The 26,622-nt window shown below is 37.6% G+C and overlaps 1 protein-coding gene across 1 annotated transcript; it reads left to right on the forward strand.

Moving 5' to 3' along the window:
• Nucleotides 1-22,713: 22,713 nt before the first annotated feature.
• On the forward strand, nt 22,714-25,777 carry LOC145133705 (rop guanine nucleotide exchange factor 7-like). The gene is made up of 7 exons (XM_079068659.1): nt 22,714-23,327; nt 23,587-23,703; nt 23,786-23,940; nt 24,013-24,087; nt 24,177-24,467; nt 24,553-24,915; nt 25,129-25,777. The coding sequence occupies exons 1-7, from the start codon at nt 22,940-22,942 to the stop codon at nt 25,534-25,536; spliced, it is 1,797 nt and encodes a 598-aa protein (XP_078924785.1). The 5' UTR covers nt 22,714-22,939; the 3' UTR covers nt 25,537-25,777.
• The last annotated feature ends 845 nt before the right edge of the window (nt 25,778-26,622 follow it).

Raw genomic sequence — 26,622 nt, forward strand, 5'->3', positions numbered from 1 at the left:
TCTCATGTTCAGGTTCGGCTGATCCATGATATGCCTCAAGCTCTTGTGATCCGTGTATATGGTACAACGGACCCCATAAAGGTAATGCCTCCATATCTTGAGAGCGAACACCACCGCTCCCAGCTCCAAATCATGCGTAGGGTATCGCGTCTCGTGCGGCTTCAACTGCCGAGATGCATAAGTTATCACTCGTCCCCTCTGCATGAGGACTGCCCCTAGACCTGTGATGGATGCATCATAAAACACCACGAAGTCCTCAACTCCTTCCGGGAGTGTCAAAACTGGAGCTTCACACAACCGCCGTCGGAGGGTCTCAAACGCCCTCTGCTGCTCAGGGCCCCACCGGAAATCCACCCCGTTCCTTGTCAAACGAGTGAGGGGTACTGCAATCTTGGAGAAATCCTGAATGAATCTCCGGTGGTATCCCGCTAATCCCAAAAAGCTCCTGATGTCCGAGGGAGATTTCGGAACCTCCCACTGCATGACCGCCTCGATTTTGGCCGGATCGACCAAAATCCCCTCCTAGTTAACACGGTGTCCAAGGAACTGGACCTCCCGTAACCAAAACTCACACTTCGAGAACTTGGCATATAGCCGCTCTCGTCTCAGAACTCCCAATAGCTCCTTGAGATGCTCCTCGTGCTGCTCTCGGGTCTTGGAATACACCAAGATATCATCTATGAACACGATGACCGAGCGATCAAGCATCGGTCTGCAGACCCGATTCATCAGGTACATGAATACTGCTGGCACGTTGGTGAGCCTGAACGGCATCACCACGAACTCGTAGTGACCATAACGAGTCCGAAACGCGGTCTTCTTTATGTCCTCCTCTCTAACCCGGACCTGGTGATATCCCGATCTCAAGTCAATCTTGGAGAACCAAGATGCACCCTGTAACTGATCAAAGAGATCGTCTATCCTTGGGAGTGGATAACGGTTCTTCACCGTCAACTTGTTCAACTCCCTATAGTCAATGCACATCCGGTGCGATCCATCATTCTTCCTCACAAAGAGGATCGGTACTCCCCATGGAGAACTGCTACGTCGAATGAACTGTTTGCCCAACAGTTCCTGCAGCTGTGAAGACAGCTCCTGCATCTCGGGTGGTGCCAAACGGTACTACGCCTTAGCAATAGGAGTCGCACCCGGCACCAAGTCGATCCGGAACTCGACCTGCCTCTCCGGAAGTATCCCTGGCAACTCCTCCGGAAACACGTCGGCAAACTCCCTAACCACTGGAACCTCTGAAACCGAAATCTGATCTCTAACCCGCATATCCACTACATACGCTAGGTAACCCGCACAACCGTGCTGAATGTACTGTCGAGCTTTGGCGGCTGAACAGAACCCTGATCCCACTCTGGTGCCCTCCCCATATACGATCGGTTCTCCCCCACTTGGGGTTCGAACCACTACCTGCTGACCCTCACAATCAATCATGGCACTGAATCGACTAAGCCAGTCCATCCCCACAATCACACATACATCCCTCATGGGAATCGGAATCAAGTCTATCGGAAAAGGTATCCCGAAGATCTCCATCTCACATCCTCGGTAGACCGAAGAAGCAGAAACCCCGTGTTCATTGGCGATAGAGACTCGCAAAGGACACTCTAGCTCGCCTACTGGCACTCTGAACTCCCTACTAAATGTCTGAGATACAAAAGACCGACTCGCCCCCGAGTCAAATAAAACCAATGCAGGCAAGGAGTTCACTAGAAACGTACCTAATCACCGGTACAACAGATAAGTATACAACAGATATAGTAAATGAGATAAGAGATAGAAACATACCGGCAACCACATCCGGCGCTGCCTTGGCCTCCTCGGCCGTAAGCTGGAAGGCACGCCCCTGAGCCTTAGGAGGCTCTGCCTTTACTGGCCTCCCATCAGAAATCCTCAATGTAGCTGGCGCGGGAGCCTGCGCCGGCTTAGCGGCAAGTAACGGACAGTTGGCCTTTACGTGGCCAACCTGATCGCAGTGATAACATAACCTCATACCCTGAATTGGGACTGCCTGCCGACAGTCCTTTGCGTAATGCCCCTCCTTGCCACACCTGTGGCACCCACTACCAGCTCGACACACACCACAATGACCCTTGCCACACTTCCCATAAGTACGGCTCTGCTGACCCCCGGTCCTAGTATCAGCGGTCTTGGACCGCTTCGGCGCCGGCTGAGACTGTGCTGGGGCCTGCCGCTGCTCACTCAACTGCAGCTCAATCTCTAACTCTCTCCGTCTAGCGGCCTCCTGTAACTCCAGAAGAGTATCACATCGCTGGGTAGACATAAACTGACGGATATCCGTCTTGAGCATGCTCAGATAACGGGTCATCTGGGCCTGCTCGGAAGCAAACTCCGGGCAAATCATCGCCCTCTCAGTGAACATACGGGTGATCTCCGTCACCGACTCCCCATCCTGTCTCAAACTCAGAAACTCCTGTGACAACCGTTCCCGCTCGACCCGTGGAATGTATCGGGCATGGAACATATCCCTGAACTGCTCCCAAGTAACAGCAGCTCTTTGATCATCAGTGTACGACCCCGTCGCAAGTCTCCACCAGTCCTTGGCCCCGGACCTTAGCAGGTTCAGAGCACACCTGACCTTCTGGTCAGTAGGACACGAGCAAGTAAAAAAACACCCCTCCACATCTGAGATCCACCTCATAGCCTTGATGGGATCCTGCGTCCCATCAAAAGTAGGGGCTTCGTGTTATCGAAGTCTCTGTACTGGAAGACCCTACTAGCTCCTCCCCGTGCCGCGGATACAGCTGCTGCGACAGTTGTCTCTGCAAGGGCTACGTAGCGCTCATCAAAGTACTCAACCATGGCGGTCTTAATCGACCCGAACAACTCCGACAGCTGTGCCCGGAACGCAGCAGCAACCTCATCATGCAGGATCTCTCGAATCCTGGCATCCAACTCCTCTGTACCCATCTGCACCACCGGCTCAGGTGTTGTTGGCTCCTCCGGGCCACTGTCTCCTGATCCTGATCCCGAACCGGATCCAACCACAAAGCGTCTCGTCGTCACCATTCTGGAACATACCACAAGATATCAGATAATCCACATGAATAACTGGGAGCCAACTCCCGACTAACCCTAGGGGTTGTGACTTCCGTGGTACGCGTATGGGTCCTGTGCTTTCAGTAGTACGGGCCTATACTACCTTCCACACCTACCCATATTTGTCTCAAGTATCACCACAACGCCCTAACTTACTACACAACATGGCGAGCGCTCAATCCTCACTCCTAGAGGAATGCTAAATATCTCATAACTAGCCTCCCAGCCTCACACAACCCACCCATCCATGAAACTTCCATCAACCCTGCATCACTAGTGTATGCTAGCCATACATAACGTTGGACCCCATAGACTTTTGAATATCCGATCCTACCCTAAGCCCTAATCAATAAGAATAGAACATAAGGCCAAATCAAACATTCTCAGGCTATAAGATCTTAATTATATACAGCCGTGATGCATACACTAAGCAACTACAGTAATTATGTCAGTCTCATATAAGGAAAACCCTAGGCTACCAGACATCATATAATCAGGCAATTCTATCATGCAATCCCTGAAGATCCCTAGCCTATCTCTAGCATGTTGTTCTTGTTGGGTTATGAGCATTCTAACACTCCTAAGTGTACATGCAACCCTAAATACCTTGGATCTATATTTTCTCTATTATACATACAATTATGAACATCCAAGGTATTATCCTAATCTAGCATACAAAATAATAAATATAACAAGATAGAATACATACCTCTTTGATGTAGAATGTCTTCATGAAGCTTGAGTGCCTAGTGCCCCAAGTGTGACACCTCAAATGGTTCACACAACACCAAATACACTTGGAATAACTTGAGAGAAACTTGAACACTCCTTGAAATCGTCTAGCCCTCACACTCACACATTAGTGCACGATTTCTTGAGCCATGGGATTCTTTTATATGGTGGCTATTAGGGTTACACCATGTAACTCATAACTTTACCCATTCCTTATGCTCCATGGATTTTAACCTCCATGGAGTATCCATGGGTCACCCCATGGACTTAGTCCAACATAAGGAATCTTGGATCACAAGCCTACATATATAAGAATGAATGATTTACACAATCAACCCATATATTTAATTAGTCTCCTTTTGATCACTTAATTAATTCCAAATTAATTCTTGATCAATAATAATTAAATAACCTTATTAATATATTAGAATTTATAATATATTAACCAACCTTAAGTGTTATTTCTCTCATTATAGTCTATCCAAATGCATGATGCCATGCAACCCAAATGGACCATGCCGGGTCGGGTCAAGTCTTACCAATTATATTTATGGACTTAGACATTAATCCAACAGTCTCCCACTTGGATAAGTCTAAAACTATTATTGCGTATGACTTCAGGAACCGATCAGCAATCGTAGCTCTCAAAAGCTTCTGTCGAACTCTGACCTTGTCGATGAACTCTGACCTTTGTCAATGACTTGTCCATTAGATAAGGGATCATATATTCCTCCATTCTAGATATCATATGGACTGAGACATGGATTATCAATCATTCTCTCTGTCCATTTGTTGTTTCCCGATTTCCGATTCATGATGACTGACTGATTGAACAAATCAAATCAGTCCTGGCTTGGCCAAGCACTCACATGTATCATCTTTAAATCATCGAGGGGCCCACAGATATCGCTTTTATCCCGAAGGTAAAAGGAATGGATAAACTTCGACTCATATGGCTTGTTCTACTACTTGTTGAATCATACACAAAGGCACGTTTTATAACATCGAGTTACCAATGCGTTTTCGTGCAATCAATGTATAACCAACTCATAGTAACAACTCATATCTCTAGGTTTGAAGAATATAAGATATTATCGTCTCATGATCACTCGTGATAAAATCCATGAAGTGATTCAAATGAGCGCGGGTTGAATCCAATACTCAGAACTTATGAGCACTCATGAGTGTTGTAGCACCACTTTGTCCACCAACTTGGACCTCTACAAACCAACCCATGACAGTCTTGATTCATATCTACTTCCAACATATGACCGACTGTGGATGGTTTGAATAACTTAATCATTCAGGAAGAGCGACTTAGTTATTCTGGAAGTCAAAACATGCAAAGTGAAACACAAGAATAAATGAATCAAATATGGTATCAAACCCTATGAATATAAATAAACACTTTTATTTATCACCATACTGATTACTCATTATTCATTGTTTCGGTTTTATCAACTTTATACTTGAATTTAAAACAATAGTTGTCCCATGCTCCAAGCATGTACACTATGTTTTCTAAACACTAGTCATGCCATACACCAAGTATGCATACTATGTTTGTCTATGATCTTTACTTTGTAAAATAGATCAATTGAACATCACTCCAATGATCCTCTTTTCACAGTCCCAAATCCTTACTGCAAATGCAAGAATTCCAAATTCATGCCATTTACTGAAATCTGTTAGATTCTAAACTTATATGCATTGATCCTCTTAATGATTATGCACAAAGTCAGAAAGACTTGACAACAATCATTACAGAGCATTCTAAAGAAGATCAGCTCCTTGGAAACATCCTTCTTTCATTAAGTTTCCTAATCTTACACAGATTGAATAATTTCTAACTTTGAAACATTTCCATATTCCATTTTGACTATCACTTCTGAACAAGAGTTGCCTCCTTACAGATTATGTCAATATGGTCCTTCCAGAATTAACATTATACTTCCAACTGTCCTTGAGCAACCAATCTTTGGTAAACCTTAGATTGTCCTCGACAATTGCTTAATCATTTTAGTCATATCCAATTCTAGACCTTTTCCCTTCATAATGCCCCAAGCATTTGGAAAATTTTAGAAAGGATGAATATAGCACATGTAATCGATCCTATATCCGAAGCATATGGGACACGATTCATGATGTCTCACATAAAGACTAAACCAGTCTTTTGCTATAATATTTCCATTTCAATTTGCCAAGTTCTCAAAATTCAGATTATGAAAAGGGATGTCGTAATCATAATCGAATTTTAGAACGCAAATAAAGACTAAACCAGTCTTTTGCTATAATATTTCCATTTCAATTTGCCAAGTTCTCAAAATTCAGATTATGAAAAGGGAAGCCGTAATCATAATCGAATTTTAGAACACAAATAATGGACCCATATATAGAATTTCCTTATGTTGAGCCATTCCAACATGAAATTCATATATATATCCTTGATTAAATACGATTAAAATCTCAATCTAAGCTTTAGAATTGAAATGAAGTATAATTTCATCTCCCTTAATTATAGCAAAACAACTTTTTCAACCCCTGCAACCTCACGAATTGAAACTTTTGTTTTCTATAATTAACATTGCTAACTTGCAACCTTTGTCATAATTATCATGCTCCCACTAACATGATGATTATTAGCATAACACTTATGCTCCCACTAGCTTTGACATGTACTCAGAAATCAGCTGACTTTCTTACCAAAGTTCAGATTTCTGATACTAGATTGTTTTGATAAAACTTTATCAAAATCATACACCTCTCTTAGATAGCTCACATGTGTGTCTAAACAATTTTAGAACTATTAAAAGGGATGTCGTAATCATAGTCTTAATTGTTTAGACCTTTGCCACTTCTCACAAGTCCATGTTAGTGTGCCGGTAAACCACACACGCTCCACTAACGACTTTGAGAATGCAAATATCACAATTGCTATCTAGCTAAAATCTACTTAGTGAAAGTGTTTCATCACCATCATTTTCATGAATCGGAGAGAAACCTTATGACACTTAGATTTAATAGTGTATGTGTTCTTATCCATGTGAATTTGTCAAAACCATAATCACAAGACAAGGTTAGTGACAAATCCAAACTCATATTGATTAAACTTGTGCAATCTTAAATTCTTGCCATTTGGCAGCTCAGGTGCCTGCCATTGCTTCCAAGTAGTTGTGCAACCAATTGAGAACTCTCAGAACTCCTATGCAAAGCCAACTTGAATAGGCACAAAAATTTCAACACGATAGGTTATAAACCTCAAGTCGTGTGCTAGTGAAGGACTTTAGGTTTTATTCTTGATTAAGTCTTGAAACTTTCAAGAGCTTTAAGACTCCCACTGTCCTCTTGACATATAAGACTCCCTTGTCAAATATTCAAGAGATAGTGCGGATTCTTTATCAAGACTAACACTTTACACAATTGGCCTAAGTTGGTCTCTGTTTTATCCAAAACATTACAACTTACCAATTTCAAATGTACAAGAGTAGATAACCTTTTACTCTTACATTTGACTAGTGTTAACAAACCCTCTTTAAGATATGTCACTCAAGTTACAATCTTGGAGTATGACTCTAAGAATTGTTTTGGAACGAAGTATGACTCATCTTTTTGATTTAACCATTTCAACAATTCATGACTCCTCATCTTAGTCATAAGAGATGACTTTAGAGGACCAATTGTGATATGGTATCTTAATCATTAAGATGATCATAAACATGATACTAAAGTACTCTCCCATCTTTTCAGATTTGAGAAACTTTTATCTTTCTGCCATACTTTGATTCTTCTTATTCGTTCTGTCTCACATTGAAACTTCTCCAATGCTACAGACTTATACTTAAACTTATAAGTATAACCATATTTACTGAACTTAAGTAAATCATGACGAATAGTCTTCTTGATCTTTTGTGGTGGACTTGACCAGTGCACAAGAATGTGTACTCGATCCCTTAGTCCTTTCCTTATTCACATAAGGAATTAGTCTTAATTTTCCAAGCTGAAAGTTCTCATTCATCATACTATACAACTTGCATGATTCCAAGTTTCGGTCCAATTGAACCTTGGGTGATGAGAATCTTTCCTTATTTGGTAATATTAGACACTACCACAACCGAAAGAATCAAATCCATTTTTCCAATATTGCTATCAATGGAATCTTATAAGCAACAACTTTTCACAAATGCCATTGTAAGGATACTTAAAATAAATAAAATCAAAACCTTTTTCTTTTATTTTAAAACTTTGCGGAAAAACTTATCCTTACAATCCATATGAAAACCTTGTTGTTATCTATTCCTAAGCAATATAAATATCATAACTCTTAAGTAATAGCCCAAAATTCTGATCACCGAACCATGCGATTGAAATCCATCTTCGCGATCAGAATCAGCATGTACTTAATAGAGTTAGACAATGGACTTTACCTGAAGTAGAGCCAAACTTATTGACTTTAACATCCTTAGGTAAATTTGGCAGCTTCGTAACCAATGCCCCTTCCTTTGGCAATAGTTACCTATGGACCCTTGATAATGGGACTATCTCAGACTTCGCCTCTCTCTTTACCATTGGGTCAACCGAGTTGACTATGGCCGATCCCTTTCCATTGGGAAGAGAGAGCTTTACTGGATATCCAATGTCATCATTGTCAATGTCCATAGCGTTTTAGGAAGTTGATCTTAGCAAATAGATAAGATCATTAAGGGTCTTGTCTTAGTCTGTTTCATAGGATTCCCAAAAGAACTCACTATGTGACTTAGAAAGTAGTTGAGCCACCAACTTTCTCAAGACTTTGACACCCAACTCTCCCGGCTTGTCAATATGTGACTACATCTCCAAGATGTGATCACACCTAGACCTTGCCTTGCCAATAGGGCTTGAGTGACCTTAAACTTTTTAGGAACTTGTGGGTTAGGGAGAATAATTGGAGGAGGTGAAAGAAGTATGATATCCATGGGACATCATCTTCATTTAGGAAAGCTTGTTTCAAGAGATTTGGGAAGATCATAAATGTCTAGACCAGACATCTTTTTGGGAGATATTCAAGATAGTTGATTTAAAGTCCTTAATATGACACCCAATATGAAATATTAAGGCTAGGACCCAACAAACTATTTTATAACTTAGAAGAGGGATGCCGTAATCCAAGCTATAAAATATTTGAAGGTAGGTGAATGACGATTCACCAATTTCCACCATGAAAAACGAAATAATTTATTAGGTTTTAATTGGATTTGAAAGTCCTAGATCTTTGAGATTCATTGAACTGTTCAAAGGCATGTTTCAATCTCGAGTGTGCCCTTCAGGTTTTGTGACTGGGATGCCGAGGATCACAAAACAAGGTGTGAATAACCATGCAAATATACTTGGTACCCTTAATATTTACCCCTTAATCAGTGTGCCGGTTAACCACACACGCTCCACCGATACTATGATAAATATTAAGTTACCCTTTGCCTACCTTGTTAAGTCCAGGTTAGTGTGCCGGTTAACCACACACGCTCCACTGATACTATGATAAATATTAAGTTACCCTTTGCCTACCTTGTTAAGTCCAGGTTAGTGTGCCGGTTAACCACACACGCTCCACTAACGACTTAAGCAAAGTGCAAAGTGTAATCTCATGGGTTAGCACCAAATTCACATTTTCCTAAGTAACTAAGATTGGGTATTAATAAGAGTTTAGTTACTTAGTATTTATCATTAATACTTTTAATGAAAGGAGAATTATAGTCCTTGTCCTACCCGTTCGGCTAACGACCCTCCACCAGTCAAGGAAGCGGTGGGTGAGAGTGGACACCCATTAAACTGCCATTTTATAGGCAGTAACCTTATACCCCCCCTTATAGACCGGCTTCGTGAATGAGGCCTACTAACGGTAAGACTGACTTTACTCTTATACATATATATAAATATTATTAACTTATAATATTATAAAGTATAAGGGTTGAATTTTAACTTTTAAAATTCTAAGGGCTAACTTGGTAATAAAGTATTCATAAGTGAAAACTTTTCAAATTCCAAAACTTGAGGGCAAGTTTTGAAACTATTCAAAACTAATTAATTCCATAACTTATGAGTTTAAAGTAGTTTTAATTAAAAAAAAAAAAAAAAAAAAAAAAAAAAAAAAAAAAACTCTTCAAGTTCCATAACTTGAGGACAAGTTATGGAAGACTTTAAACTAATTAATACAAAAAATAACTTTTTTTTATTGTAACTTATGGAACTAATTAAGGTTACACTTTTTTTTTTAATTTAATGAAGAGACTCTTGAACCTCCATAACTTGAGGACAAGTTATGGAGTCATAAACCATTTAATTAGAACTAGACTCTTCATTTTGTAACCTTTGCCAACTTTTATGAGTTTTATGATTCTTAAATGTGACTTTTCATATAACTTGAGGACAAGTTACAAAAACACACTTTGGAATCAACTCTTAGATTAAAATGGATTGAAAACAACTATTTCACACAACTTTTCTATTAATCTAAGAACCTCATAAGAACAAGATAATTCAAATCATCAATCTTCAAGAAATTAGCATGAACATACAAACTAATACAAATCTTGAAATTATGACAATTATCTTAGAAATTGGATTAGCATGAACATTACCACATCAAAAACAAGTTTATAAGTCCAAAAACATCTTAGGGTAATGTTCCTAGTCCAATTCCAGCAAAAACAATCGAATATATGCATCCAACTCGATTTTTCAGCTACTTTTGCAAGTATAACAAGAAAACAAGCCTAGGCTCTGATACCACTGTTGGGTTATGAGCATTCTAACACTCCTAAGTGTACATGCAACCCTAAATACCTTGGATCTATGTTTTCTCTATTATACATACAATTATGAACATCCAAGGTATTATCCTAATCTAGCATACAAAATAATAAATATAACAAGATAGAATACATACCTCTTTGATGTAGAATGTCTTCATGAAGCTTGAGTGCCTAGTGCCCCAAGTGTGACACCTCAAATGGTTCACACAACACCAAATACACTTGGAATAACTTGAGAGAAACTTGAACACTCCTTGAAATCGTCTAGCCCTCACACTCACACATTAGTGCACGATTTCTTGAGCCATGGGATTCTTTTATATGGTGGCTATTAGGGTTACACCATGTAACTCATAACTTTACCCATTCCTTATGCTCCATGGATTTTAACCTCCATGGAGTATCCATGGGTCACCCCATGGACTTAGTCCAACATAAGGAATCTTGGATCACAAGCCCACATATATAAGAATGAATGATTTACACAATCAACCCATATATTTAATTAGTCTCCTTTTGATCACTTAATTAATTCCAAATTAATTCTTGATCAATACTAATTAGATAACCTTATTAATATATTAGAATTTATAATATATTAACCAACCTTAAGTGTTATTTCTCTCATTATAGTCTATCCAAATGCATGATGTCATGCAACCCAAATGGACCATGACGGGTCGGGTCAAGTCTTACCAATTATAGTTATGGACTTAGACATTAATCCAACAGTTCTAACATATCACATAATCAAATAACTGTATGGTATTTTGGGGTCTACTTACTGGCTTCGGCTGATCGTACATCCTGCATCCTCATTTACTTATTTTGAAACCATTTTAGAAATCATTTTGAAAACCCTTCATTGATTTGAGACTAGATTCACACGTATGTTCCTCCAATTCACTCAAACCAAGGCTCTGATACCAACTTGTAACACCCGAAAAATTCAAGCCAATTTAAACTTTTTAAAAACATTTCAAAATCATCAGAACATTACAATCTGGTTTCCAAAATGTATAATATCAGAGTTTTCCCAGAAACATAAACAAAACATGAGGAGCTGTACGATCACGCCTTTGCCTTGCCACGATCCCCTGATGTACCAGAAACAATAAACTGAAACTGTAAGCCCGAAAGCTTAGTGAGTTACCCCCAAAATATCAATACACATACAGTCCACATAACCATGTCAGCAACATCATAACATAACAAACTGAACAACATATAATGGGTCCACAGCTTTACAGACTGGATTACCCCTGGTCCCACAATGTGAGTCTGGATTGCCTTCCGGGCCCACAGCTCACATCTGCATTGCCATCGAGCCCACAGTACGAGTCTCCCTTAGCCCGTATCTGGAATGCTCCTAGGGTTTGTTGGTTACCGCACGGAGCAGCACAACCTCAACCCATCCCACATAGCATATAAATCACATAACATAACTACTGAGCATGCAATAACCATATAACATCACTGGTAGTCCTACAGATCTACCTAACTGGCATAACCACTAGCATGCAACACTAACTCATAATCAACAAAACCACTGGTAGGATAACATATCCAATGGGCCGGCCTTGGTGCCTTAGACCCCTTAGTATAGTGAGGATAACTCACCTCACAATGTCGCACTGAAAATGATAGGCTCCAACTCTCGAATCACCAACACGAACTCCACCACCTATAGTTACCATAAAACCCTTTTTCCATAAATTTCCAAATTACCAAAATGCCCCCAAAGTTCAACTGGTCAACCCTTGGTCAAAGTCAAAGTCCACAGTCAAGGTCAACAGTCCATGTTGACTCGACTCGTCGAGTACCCTCAGCTACTCCCCGAGTTCCTTGTAATACTCGTCCGCTCACCGAGTCACTTGAGTGACTCGTCGAGTTCCTAGTGTCAGTGGTCGTAACTCCTTGGCCAACTCGGCGAGTTTTCCCCTTACAACTCGCCGCGTTCATACGTGTCCAAAGGTTGGGAAAACCCTAGCCGACTCGCCGAGTCATCGACTGACTCGCCGAGCCCAAGGCAATCTCCATCGGACTCGTCGGGTTGTTCATCCCACTCGTCGAGTTCATGACCATCTTCATATGACTCGCCGAGTCGACTATGTGACTCGCCGAGTCCCTTCATTCCTTTAACCATACAGACACTTTTTAAGCCATGCCAAGGCTCCAAATTGTATATCTAACTTCCTTAGGCATGCTTATCACGTAAATTTGCAAACGTTACGTGCATGCAAGGCTTTTAAGGCTCTTAATGACAAATCCAAGCTTACAATGGAGTTTTACACTCAAGGAAGGCTTCAAACATGACCAAGCTCGAAACTTGATGAACCTAGAACCCAAGAAGGGTCCAGATCTGAAGTTGCAACTTCAGATCTAGCTCATACACCACAATATCATCATAACCAAGCCAAAACAACCCTAAACCTCACCCAAATGAGATCTAGAAGGAAATGAGGTAAAGGTGACAACTTTATACCTTCAAATGATGTTATCTGAGGTAGATTTCTGATCCCCCGCACTTTCCTTGCTTCTAGCCTCTTGTCCTCCAAGTTCTTCCTTCAAAGATCCACTTTCCAAAGCTTAAAACATACAAGAATGTAGCACCACACAGATTAGGGTTTTCTGGACTCTCAGGGGACTGTAAAGAGGCTGAAGGAGGCTTCTGATACCTTAAATAGGGTGCAAAACCCCGGGATTTAGGGTTTCATCTGCCAGCTCCTACTCGTCGAGTCCCTTCTTGGACTCGGCGAGTAGGTCACTAAACTACGTGGACCAACCCGCTGCTACTCGACGAGTAGGGCGACCATCTCGTCGAGTAGATCTTGGAATCACCGAAATTCTTATTTAAATCAATACCTGAGAATCGGGGCGTTACAGCTTACTAGTTAGTTGAGGTTAATGAGAACTCCTAAAAAGTACAAAGGAAGAAGCATTTGAGGATTGAGTAATCAGAATCAAGCATAACCTAACATGCTATCCTATCACTGATTGATCAATACTAGCATGCAAGTATACAAGCTCATAAAGCAGTCATACAAAGACTTCTCTCCTAGATCCTTAGCCCTAATCTAGCATCCGATTCATATATTCAAAGATCAAGCGTATCATACAACATGTATGGGTATTTTGGAAAAACTTACTTGAGCTCGGTCGATTGCATGCACCACACCCCTTTCTTTTGTTAGAAAATTCTTTTTAAAAAACATTCCTTTTATAAAAACCTACCAAATCCTTAGTTTGATTTCAGACACACCCGGGAGTATGCCCGTATCCCTCAAACCAAGGCTCTGATACCAACTTGTAACGTCTCAAAAATTGAGACCAAAAGTTTCAATTTTTAAAATAATAAAACCATCGTTCATAACATGTTCACAAAACCAGGATAAAATCATAGTATGATCGAACATCCAAACACATCAGAGTCAAATAAAAAGCGGAGCGATATGGTGTGTGTGATGTGATAACCCCAAGCTCTTCCCCTTGGATCCGAAAGTACCTGAAACATAATCTGAAAACCGTAAGCACGAAGCTTAGTGAGTTCCCGAAAGCACCACATACCAAACATATCAAACATATAATGGGCCCCGTCCGGCATCGAGCCCCGCTCGGAACAGATCTGTCAGTAATATGAGATGGGCCCCGCCACATCACAGTCATCAGTCCCCGCCTGGCATTGGGCCCTGCCCGGTATACATACAAACAAATAAACACATGCAAGAATCACAAAGATAAATAGCATACAAGATAGTCATCAGGCCCCTCCTAGCATCGGGCCCCGCACGGTATACATATAAACACATAAATACGTGCGATAATCACAAAGGTAAATGAAATATACTATACTAATCAGGCCCCGCCTAGTATACATATCAGATATCATACATGCAAGAGTCACGTATACAATTAGCATCCTAATCATAAAAATCATGGGCCGGTATTGGTTCCTTCGACCCGCCAAACACAGTGCAACACTCGAATCTAAGTATTTTCCTTTCAAGTCCTTGAAATAAAAATATAATTTCGAAAGGGTCCCTTCGTACGCTGGGCGTACGTCTATGTACACTTAGCGTACATGGGAGTGTTAGATCGGGAGTCTAAGCCACGTACGCGGGGCGTACGTAGCCAAAGCCAAAAACCCTAATTTTAGGGCATGAGCCCTATTTAAGCACATTTATGACCTTTGGACCCTCACCTTTATTAGCCTCCACTACTTTCAACGTCCTTAAAACCCTAGTTCGCCTTTGAGAGTGATATTTGAGCTTGGAAGTAACTTTGGTGTCCTTTTTGGTGTATTTGCAAGAAGAAGAACTTGGTGTTCAAGCTTTGGACGTGGTTGAGCTTCAAGATCCTAAATCTACATCATCTAATGAAGCTTTTGAAGGTAAAAAGCTCATACCTTGTTGATCCTTTTGATAGTTAGATTTAGGGTTTGTTTTTAAGCTCATTTTGGGTCCATGGATTCTCTTTTGGGAGTTTGGGCAACTCCATAAGCTAGAAATGCTAGATCTTAGTCCCCATGATGTGTTAGAAGCATAAAATGTTATCTTGGTGGTTGTCATGAAGCAATGCATGAATCTAGGTCCTTCGTGTGAGCTTTGATGAACAAAAATGGATGTTAGACTCCCATAAAAATGATAAGGCATAAAGTTGCCAACTTTATGCCCTACGAACCCCTTAATGACCGAGATCTGGAAGTTAGAGTAAGTGGTTGCATGTATTAAGCACCAAATGGCTAAAGGTGCCGAACAGCCCAGTACGCTGAGCGTACCAAGGTGTACGCAGCGCGTACTGCATGGCGATCAAGTACGCCAAGCGTACTAAGTTTACGTCGCGCGTATGCCCCAATGGGCTTTTGGAATTTTGTTGGACTTTTGAATCTTTGGGCCTTAGTTGGTTTTGGGCCTTGACCTGTTTAGAGTAAAGGGGCTTTGACTTCTGCTAATGGGCCTTAAGTGGTGTAGTTGGGCCTTTGTGGGCCTTGGAGCCCGTTATTTCGTTTGGGCCAAAAAATGGTTAGGCTCATCATGGGAAAGGCAATTGGGCCCTTATCTTAGGAGTTTGGAGTTAGGGTTTAGGCCCATGATTTGGGATTATGACCTAATTCTAATTAGGGCTATTTTTTATGATAATGTGGGACTTTTCTGTTCAGCAGCCGAACGTATTGTGTTTCCAGCAGACTGAGGTGAGTTTTCTGACTCTATCAATGGGTCGAAGGCACCAACGCTGGCCCATTATTTGTATTATAGGATACGAAGTAGTTGTGTGATATGTGTATGAAATACCAGGGTTTGGCCCCTGGCAATTATATGAAAGACCAGGATGTGGCCCCTAACACATGTATGAAAGACCAGGATCTGGCCCCTAGCAGCTACATGAAAGACCAGGGTTTGGCCCCTGACAATTGTATGGAAGGCCGGGATTTGGCCCTTGGCAAGAATTATATGCAAGACTATGATTTGACCAATAACATTAATTTGTATGTTGGTATGTGGTACTTTGGGGAAAACTTACTAAGCGGTTGCTTACAGATTGTGTTTATGGTTTCAGGTACTTCCGATGCTAAGGGAAGGACCCGATATGATGGCACATCATTCTCTCCCGTTATTTCCGCATTTTTGATATTGTACTATGATGATGTGACATTTATACATTGTTATGGTTTTGGAGCAATTTTTATACTTGTAGTACTTGTTTTGAAAATGAAAAATTTTATTCTGGTTTTGGGCTGTTACACATAGTGAGGAAACTCGCCTCAATTTGCTTAATCTCTCAGATGAAATCTCGGACTGCCGATCTGGAAAAATACCCGCTCTAACACCATCAAATAATATCCAATTAATAATTGATCCACAACCCATAATTGAAATCCTAGTCTGATGTCCAACCCTCAGGGTAAAATTCCATTTTACCCTTTCCTTACTTGGCCCAAAATCCAAAGCCCAATCCAATAGCATCAAAAAGCCCAATATGGCCCAACTTCCTAATTGAGTCCTAAACCTATCATGGGCCTAATTCCAAGAAGGTACAAGGCCTAGCAATGGCCCAAAAATCAGAAGGCTAATGGTCCAAAACCCTTCTAGCCCAAAATCAGCCCAAACCGAGAAAGTTAACCGAGGTCAAAGGTGCCGAGTATGCCCGACGTACTCAGGCTTACGCCGCACGTACTCCCTCGGTAGCCAGTACGCGCAGCGTACGAGCTGGGTATACCCCGTGTACGACGCAACTGACCACCTTCACCATTAAGTGCTTAAACGATTAAGCGTACGAGCTGGGTATACCTCATATCTAGTCCCTAATGATGTCCTAACATGTAAAGTTGGAAACTTTACTCCCATGCATGACTTTATGGGACCCAAAACTCAAAGAGAACCATAATAAGGATCCTAACACATGCATGGACCAATATAACACATAAAGATTGCATTTTTATGGACAAGGGACCTCAAAGGTGCTAAGATCTATCATCCATGGCGTCTGGAGTGGACCATACTCTAACATATGGCTTAAAGGACCCAAAAATGCACAATGAAGCCCTAACTTGGATCTAGCATAAGGAACCATCAATTTAAGAGCTTTATACCTCAAATAGCTTGCAAAGATGATTATGATTATGTATCTACAAGCTCAATCCACTCCAAAGAAACCTCCAAGAGTTCTTCTTCCTTCAAATCACCAAAAACACCACCAAAACTCACTTCCGAACTCAAATCTCACAAATTACAATTAGGGTTTCGATCTTAGTGTATAGAGAGGTGGAGGCTGGTCATAAAAAGGTCCAAGGGTGTCATAAGTTGTCTAAATAGGGCACAAACCCTAAAAATTAGGGCTTGCCCCTGCATAGCATACGCCCTGCTTACTCCCACGTACGTCCAATGTACGTGGGTGCTTATGCGTCAATTCTTCAAGCCAGAACGCCCAGTGTACTCGGCTAGGGACTAAAATGAGAAGAATCTGCAATAAGAGTTAAAAAGGAACATACCACTAAATCTCGAATGTTACATCATCTGACGAATATGAATTGTAGAATGTCATGTTTTATAATTGTTTGTAAACACTTAGACTATGTTTAACATATTAGGTAAAAAACTAACTAATAGCTGAAACCTGAAAGCTAGCTCATAGAAAATTATGTCTGGTAAAAATTAGTTGATAAGTTAGTTGGAATATATAAAATGATATAAAATGACATTTTAACGAATATGTTTTTTTTATAATTAAATAATGGCATATTTAAAAATTAAAAAAAAACTTTTGAAAAAACTAATATAAATAACTTTTTAAAAAGCAAGTTTGTAAGTTACTTTTTAGTTTGATAAGAATAACAACTTAAAAAAAACTCAAAAAATAAACTAAATGTGGCGCACCAAACACAACCTAAATAACTTCGTTTAATCTTAACTATTGATTTTTTATTTTCCTTGATTTATTAAAATGATTTTGTTATATTTTAAACTTTGTTTTAAAACCAATAATTATTGAAAGAGTGATTTAAAATAAACCTCCCCATCCCCAACTACACATATGTACCCTAAAAAGTCTACGCACATTTCTTTTTGAAATATGACGATTTTCGGTTTGCCATTTTTATATGTAATTATGTATGCATAAACATATACATACCTGTATTTATGAAGGGAAAATGACTTATTAAGGTAATTAACTTTTCGGTATGTTCACATCTAGATAACTATCTTTTTTTTATACACATGTAGGTAACAAACTTATTGGAAGTGTTCACATATGACCATTATGACTTGTCATAGCAGGTTAAATCCTAGATGTGAACATTTTCAACAAGTTCGTTACCTAGATGTGTACAAAAAAAATAGTTACCCAAATATGAATAAAAGGAAAAGTAAAAATAAATTACACAAATGGTCCCTATGGTTTGGGAGAATTTGTGTTTTTAATCCCTAACTTATTTTTTTTAACTCGGATGGTCCCACTGTTTATTTGTGTTACGCGTTTGGTCCATGTCTTACCTAAAAAGACTATTGTGCCCTTATTAATTTACTTTTTAATTAGTTTTCTTATTTATGTATTTAAAAAAATTAATAGACCCTACATATCTGTATCTCCTCACCGTAAACCTGAAACCACATTTGAGAAATTTAATTTGGGTCTTACCGGTTACCATCCCATCTCTCATCCTCCCCAACTTCTATTTCTTTTTCATCTTTAGTAACATGGACTTCTTCACCATCCTTCTTTTTTTGGTACTTCAACTTTGGCGAACCAACACCATAACTTACTGTCTCTTCATCTTTAGTGGGTTGTGGTGTTGATTCGACGGAGTTGAAGGACCGAAAAAAGAAGGGATGATGAAGACGTCGATATCACTAAAGATGGAAAATAAATAGAAGTTGAGGATGATGAGAGATTGGATGGTGAGGAGATACAGATATGTGGGGTCTACTAATTTTTCTTAAATATATAAAGAATAAGTACGTAAATAAGAAAATTAATTAAAAAAAATAAATTAATAAGGGCACAATAGTCTTTTTAGGTAAGACAGAGACCAAGCTCGTAACAAAATTAAACAATAGGGATCATCCAAGTTAAAAAAATAAATTAATTAAAAAACAAACAGTATGGATCATCCGAAGAGATACAAATATGTGGGGTCTATTAATTATTTTAAATATGTAAAAAAATAAATACATAAATAAGAAAATTAATTAAAAAATAAATTAATAAGGGCACAATAGTCTTTTTTAGGTAAGACATGGACCAAACGCGCAACAAAAATAAACAGTAGGGACCATCCAAGTTAAAATAATAAGTTAGGGACCAAAAACATAAATTCCCCCAAACCACAGGGACCATTCGTGTAATTTACTTTTACTTTTCGTTTTGTTCATATTTGGGTAACTATTTTTTTTGTACACATCTAGGTAACGAATTTGTTGAAAGCGTTCACATCTAGGATTTAACTTGCTATACCAGGTCATAATGGTCATATGTGAACACTTCCAACAATTTTGTTACCTAGATGTGTATAAAAAAAAGATAACTACTCATATGTAAACATATCGAAAAGTTAATTACCTAACTCATTTTCCCATTTATGAATTACGTGTATATGTCTATGTAAATTGAATGCAAGCCCACTACTTTGTTCAACATTCACGATTATGTGCCCTGACAGCCTCCTCCAATAAAACAAATTCAAAAACACCATCTATTTTATAGGAGAAATCAAATATTCATCTATTTTTTTCTTATATTTTTTTTATAATTATAACATTTATCATATTTAATAAAATTAATAATTTTTTATTTTACTCGTCATCATCTAATAATGATAAGAGGACGGATAGGAAAAATTGGTAGAAGAATATTTAATTTCTCATTTTATAGTTACACTCACACATACACAATTGTATTGTTTTATAAATTTTGAGTTATATATATATATATATATATATATATATATATATATATATATATATAAGGAAATCAATAGAAAATATATAAAGGTTTGGAAAGCTTAAAACCTAAAAAATCAATAGAAATATATAGAAAAAAATATATTTTAAGATATGTAATCTTTTTTTGACTTTATATGGATTAAAATCGCAGGTTTTGGAACAAATTCGCTGAAATTGTTTTTTTGAAAACAATTAAACTTTTTTTATAAAAAAAATTATTTTTTTTCAACGATTATATATATATATATATATATATATATATATATATATATATATATATATATATATATTATTTGTGTTCTTACACTAAAAGTCTTTTGTATCGTAGAACCGTTTCCTCCATCAGAGTAATTATTATATCTTAATATATAAAAAAAGTAATTTTACTTTAATCAAATATACTAATATGCCTTTTGTATTAGACTGGATTGGAGTGACAAATAATCTTTCGTATGGTTGAGGTGACCACAAATTTGGTAGTTCCTTGCCTACCACTCCAATTAAATTAAACATGACTAATGCTTTAACTTTTTACTAACCCTTTTTATTTAAAAACATTAATGTTTTATAAGATTAAATACAAAAAAGAATAACGTAATTTATATTAATTTTATTTCTAATGTATCTTATCACAAATAAATGCATACTCGTATTTTCGTCTATTTTTCTTTAATACAGACCATTAATTCTATATTAACTTCCAAATATTGATAAAAGTCAACAACATAAATACTAAAAATTATCATAAAAGTATATTATTGTTTTGCATTAAATAAATAATCATCATGTGATGATTCACCATAACAATGACTCTAAGATAACATGTTCTAATCTTAAAGGGATTCAATAAGAGATAACCATAGAAAGTAGAGAAAATTACAAATTTAGCCAAATACACTAATCATTTTGTGGAAAATAGTAAAAAAAAACCAAAATTGCATTTTTAACCACTAAAATCGCAGATGAGTATAATCCATCTGTGATTTCGTCATGTCATCTGCGAACGTACAGGTGGCTAAAGCACAAACGTGCTTTAGCGACTTGTACGTTCGCAGGTGGTTTTTTTTTCGCTGTATATATACCCCTTTTTCTAGCCTAAAACTATCTACGAAATTTTATTATTTTGACTACGAAATTGATAGGGTTTGACTATGAAACAACCTTATTATATATAAACTTTTTCAAAAAATTATCATTTTTTGTTGATATTTTTTTGGAAAATTTGTTTAAAACGTCTTTAAAATAATGAATGAATATTTTGTTTGCGTTGTAACCGCGGGAGATGGAAAGAGAGAGAGTTTCTCTAAAAAAAGATAATGATAATTGAAAAAAAAACGTTTTTATACAAAATAGCTACGAAATCGCAGATGAAATGTACAAAATCACAGATGAACTGTTCCATCTGCGAACGTACAAGTGCCTAAAGTACAGATGTGCTTTAGGCACTTGTACGTTCGCAGATGGAAATGCGAAATCACTGATGGACTTAATCCATCTGCGATTTTAACGGCTAATTTTGTAATTTGAGTTTTTTTTGGCTATTTTACACAAAGTAATTAGTGTATTTGACTAAATTTGTAACTTTATCTAGAAATTATTGCAACCTGTTTTGGTGTCTTAGCATTTTGACATAGGTACATAGCCTTTCCCCATATTCCCAATAAATCGGAAAAGAAACTCATTTGCATGAAATAAATTATATTATTGCTATATACATTAATATTTTAAATAAAATATTATTTTACATGAAATATATGTACATTATTATTATAATGTTATTTAGGCTGAAGGGAGTGGTAGCATGTGTATGTGGTAGCATGTGTTAAAATATTGTCACATCATGTTTTTATAGACATGTAAGCATAATATGATGATATGGAATGGTGATGTGGTTAAAATGTAAGTATTTTTTTTTTAAATCAAATAAATTTTTATTTGACTATTTAAATAAATTAAATTATAAAAAAGGTACAAGTTGTTAAAGGTAAAATTACAAACATTTAAAGCACAATTGATCTAATGGGACCACTTGATATCTCATTCCTCTGCTTAAGAGAATAGCGAGACAGTTATAGCATATGTACTTAGCGAGGAAACAGGGAGTGGTGACGAGTTTTAACGAGGGCTTAGCGAAGGGAGGTGGCAAGCCACTCCCTTCAGCTTATATTTATATGTTACTCGCATAAGTTCTAAATAGCATAGTATTTTGCCAAGTTAATATATAATTCAATGAAATATAATAACATTAAAAGTTCTATTGAATTGATTCCCATTCTTGTGATTACGTGCTATGAGGAGACAAGTGTTCTTGGCGTCATCATGTTGTGTCCATGGCATGCATATGAATAGCATCCCCACCCTTGTGCGAAAGTGAAATTACCTAGTTGCCCTCTATTAAGTACCCTCCACAATATAGCATTTCTAGTGAAAATAAATGATGTTTAATGGCACAAAGTGATTTCGAACTTTAAACTGTAAACAAGAAATATACTTTTTTTTGAAATTTTAATAGTGGTTTTAAACATTTATGGAATTTAGATTTAAAACAAAAGTAACAAAACGAATAACGTTCAGGGTAATTTGGTCATTTTATTAATCATAAAGATAGACTCATAATTACCAATTTAGCATATTGCATCCCTAATAACACGCTCCCTTGACATTACTTTGAGAACAAAATTTCAAATTATCACACATAATTATGCAAACCAAACGAACCCAACCAGGAGGCGCCTTGTTCAAGCAAACACAAAGAAACCCTCTCTATGAATTCATTGTATATAACAAAAACCCACACATCGGTTAAAGCTCCAAAAGCCAAGAAGAAGCTGACAAGATCAACCAAACCCAGATAACCTGTTGTTTAATTTTCAGTATTGATTCTTAGTCGGAGGTTGGTTTTCCAAAAAAATGGATATTACATTGCAAGGATTCGGCATGGTAGTGAATAATTCTGCGTATGATGATGATTCACCTTGTATTGTTGTTGATTGTGGGAGGAAATCAGAGGAGGAAGGTGAGAAGAAAAATATAAGGGGTTGTTTGGATACATGTGAAGAAGAAGAAGAAGAGTTTGGTGGAAATACTAGCTCAAGCTCTGATTTCACGACGTTATTTGAAACTTCTTTAAATGAAGAGCATATCACTAGCTTTGAAGACTCATCTTCTCCTTCTTCCAAGGATGTAAACATCTTGAATCATGAGGTCGAAGCCCCACATTGTACCGATTCTGATAGTTCTGTGCAACCCCTTTTGGGTCAAAGAAATTTAGGGAAACAAGGGCCAACACCACTCTCAGGTACTGTTTTTACCAATTTGTTTGTTCTAATTTATGATTCAGAACCAACAAATTATGCCAAATGATCACGGTGTTTCTCCTTTCGGTTGATAACTTAGTGTTTTATCTTTCAGTTTGATGATTCTTATGTTTATCTTTGACATGGGGTTTTAGTTAGTTGTTTGGCTGTGATTATATTTAGGGTCAAATAATTAGCAATTGGTGATTTTCTCTTAGTTTGATCTGTAATCGTTCATCTTTGATTTGGGGTTTTTGATAGAGATTGAAATGATGAAAGAAAGATTCTCGAAATTGTTACTTGGAGAAGACATGTCTGGTTGTGGGAATGGTGTTTGTACAGCTTTGGCCATCTCGAACGCAATTACAAATCTTTGTGGTAAAACCAATATCGAATTCAGCCGTATATTACAACGCCTTCGATATCCATTGATTTCTCTATGTTTTTCTTGAATTTTCAGCCACACTTTTTGGACAAATATGGAGGCTTGAACCTCTACGCCCTGAGAAAAAAACAATGTGGCGAAGAGAAATTGAATGGCTTCTTTGTGTTAGTGATTACATTGTTGAGTTGATTCCATCTTGGCAAACTTATCCAGATGGAAGCAAGCTTGAGGTGAAATAAAAATATTTTTATTATTTTTAATAATCTTTAAAAAAGTTCTAATGTTTCGATATTGATTGTTAGGTCATGACTAGTAGACCCAGGTCCGATCTTTATGTTAACCTTCCAGCTCTTCGTAAATTAGACAACATGCTTCTCGTGAGATTTTTAACTCTTTTTTTCTTTGTATTTTTTTTTTTTTTTTTTTAAATATGAAGTTGAAATGAAATGAATTTTGATTGGTACAGGAGATATTGGACAGTTTTGAAAAAATGGAGTTCTGGTATGTTGACCAAGGCATTCAAGCTCTTGAAACAGATGGTTCCTCATCTTTGTGTAAAGTGGTCCCACGCCAAAAAGAAAAATGGTGGCTCCCGGTCCCACGTGTCCCCACTGGCGGTCTCAGTGAGACCGCCAGAAAAAATCTGCAAAACAAACGCGATTCCACAAATCAGATACTAAAAGCCGCAATGGCTATCAATAGTATCACTTTAGCAGATATCGATGTTCCCGAATCATATTTGGAATCACTTCCCAAGGTATGTATATAAGATATTTGATTAATAGTCAGACAAACAGTCTTTTAAACATCTTGAAAACGAAATTTATTATTTTTGTTTGCAGAATGCCAAGGGTAGTTTAGGCGACATTATTTATCGATATATAGCATCGGAACAATTTTCACCCGAGTGTTTGTTGGAGTGTCTTGATTTATCATCCGAGCATCAAGCTCTTGAGATAGCGAACCGTGTGGAGGCTTCCATTTACATATGGAGACGAAAAAACAACAACACGAAACCTATAAACAACATTGTGAGTAGGTCCTTTTCAAGGTCATCATGGGACAAAGTTAAGGATTTGGTTGCTGATGCTGATAAAAGGGAAACATTAGCGGATAGAGCCGAAAACCTCTTGCTTTGTTTAAAACAAAGGTTCCCTGCCCTTCCTCAAACCACTTTGGACATGAGTAAAATCCAATATAACAAGGTATATATTTATATCTTCAAGTTAAAGACAAATGGCCATTTTTTTAACATTTAAATTGTCTGTGTACAACATCAGCTAGACAGAGTTTCATCTATGTGTCTCTTTCTATGTTAAAAAGGTTGCTTTAGATATCTAACTAGCACAAATGTTGTAAATTTTTATATAAGTAGTTTCATATTGTTATTAAATTAATAGTTTCATGTTGTATTTTAGGATGTTGGAAAATCGATCTTGGAGAGCTACTCAAGAGTGTTGGAGAGCCTAGCATTCAATATCACGGCTCGAATTGATGATTTACTTTACGTGGATGACTTGGCAAGACATTCGGATAAATTCTCATCAATTTCCAACCGTGAAATCGTGTCCAAAACAATCATTGGGAAACCATACACACTTCACACAGTTACCACTCCTTATAGAACCACTTTCACCACACCGAGTCTTTCACCTTCACGTATAAATAGTCCAAAGAAAATTATGACCGATTATTTGACCATTGACCAAAAAGGTAAGCACTATGCGGGTCAAGTTGCAAGGTCAAACTCATTTTCGGGTAGGACTCGAGGAGCGTTACAGAAGATGGGACTTTCGGGGTCTAATGGCTCGGTTGGGTTGAGTTGAGTTGACTCGGATGGGTTTGGATGAGTTTGATGTTTGTAGATGGGTGAATGGGAGTCTATATATGGATATGTTTAAGCTTTAAAGTGTAGGTAGGTGATGGCATTTGTACATCCCGGTTTTGTCCTAATGAGTAACGAGTCTTGGTTCAGTTGACTCGGACCTTTGGAAGGACTGTGTAGTAGTGAAGTTGTGTAAATAAATGCCAATTTTTGTTTTCCACAAATAAGATAATCTTCTGAAAGGGAATAAGATAAAATATGATATCCGATTATTATATATATGAACCAACTCGTATATTTATACTTCGTATAATCATATAAATTACAATGTTTTATTTGTATAATCATATAACTAAGATAACACATACCAGAAAAAAAACATTTAAAAAATATATATTAGAACAAATATAACAATAACTTTTAAATAAAACCAATTATGATATTATAAACTTGTAAATACACCCTAGACGATTTGCCTGTTTAATATTTTATTTGTAGTTGGCTTTCTAAATTTCACTAATTTAATATCAATTTACCAAATGTAGTAGTGTAATTCGAGTAGATTTTATTTGTAGCACAGGTATATTTTGGGCTGGCGCATCTTTGTTGAAGGACAAGCCTTTTGGGCTTTTGTGGAATGTTTGATTTTAGGTTCTTTACAGTTTGCTTATATACAATTTCATGTAAAACATCATTTTCATAAAACCAAACAAATACCCTCTCGTTCGATGAAAGTTTTGTAACTTACTTATTATAATAGATCATAACTCAAACTATCGTAGATATGTCAACTTCTTAGGATACGTTGAACGTTCACGGATTGAAATTAGAAGATGAAATTTAAACTTACAAATCTCATTTACAAATCCAATTATAACCTGAAGTCTAATATGCGTCGTATATATTGTCCGGATCTAGTAAGGATTTTAAAGAAAATTCTTGACTATGTATTTCGTAAAGGCTAAGAACGTCAAACGTCGTTTTTGGATATGGCACAATCACGTTTGTGTATGTCCGTGGAAGATAGTGAAGACTCGATGATATTATCACGTGTGATGAACGTTCATGGAACGTAATCTAGGCGAAT

This window comes from Lactuca virosa, chromosome 8, assembly GCF_052849685.1.
Source record: "Lactuca virosa cultivar CGN04683 chromosome 8, Lactuca_virosa_CGN04683_v6, whole genome shotgun sequence".
Lineage (NCBI taxonomy): Eukaryota > Viridiplantae > Streptophyta > Magnoliopsida > Asterales > Asteraceae > Lactuca > Lactuca virosa.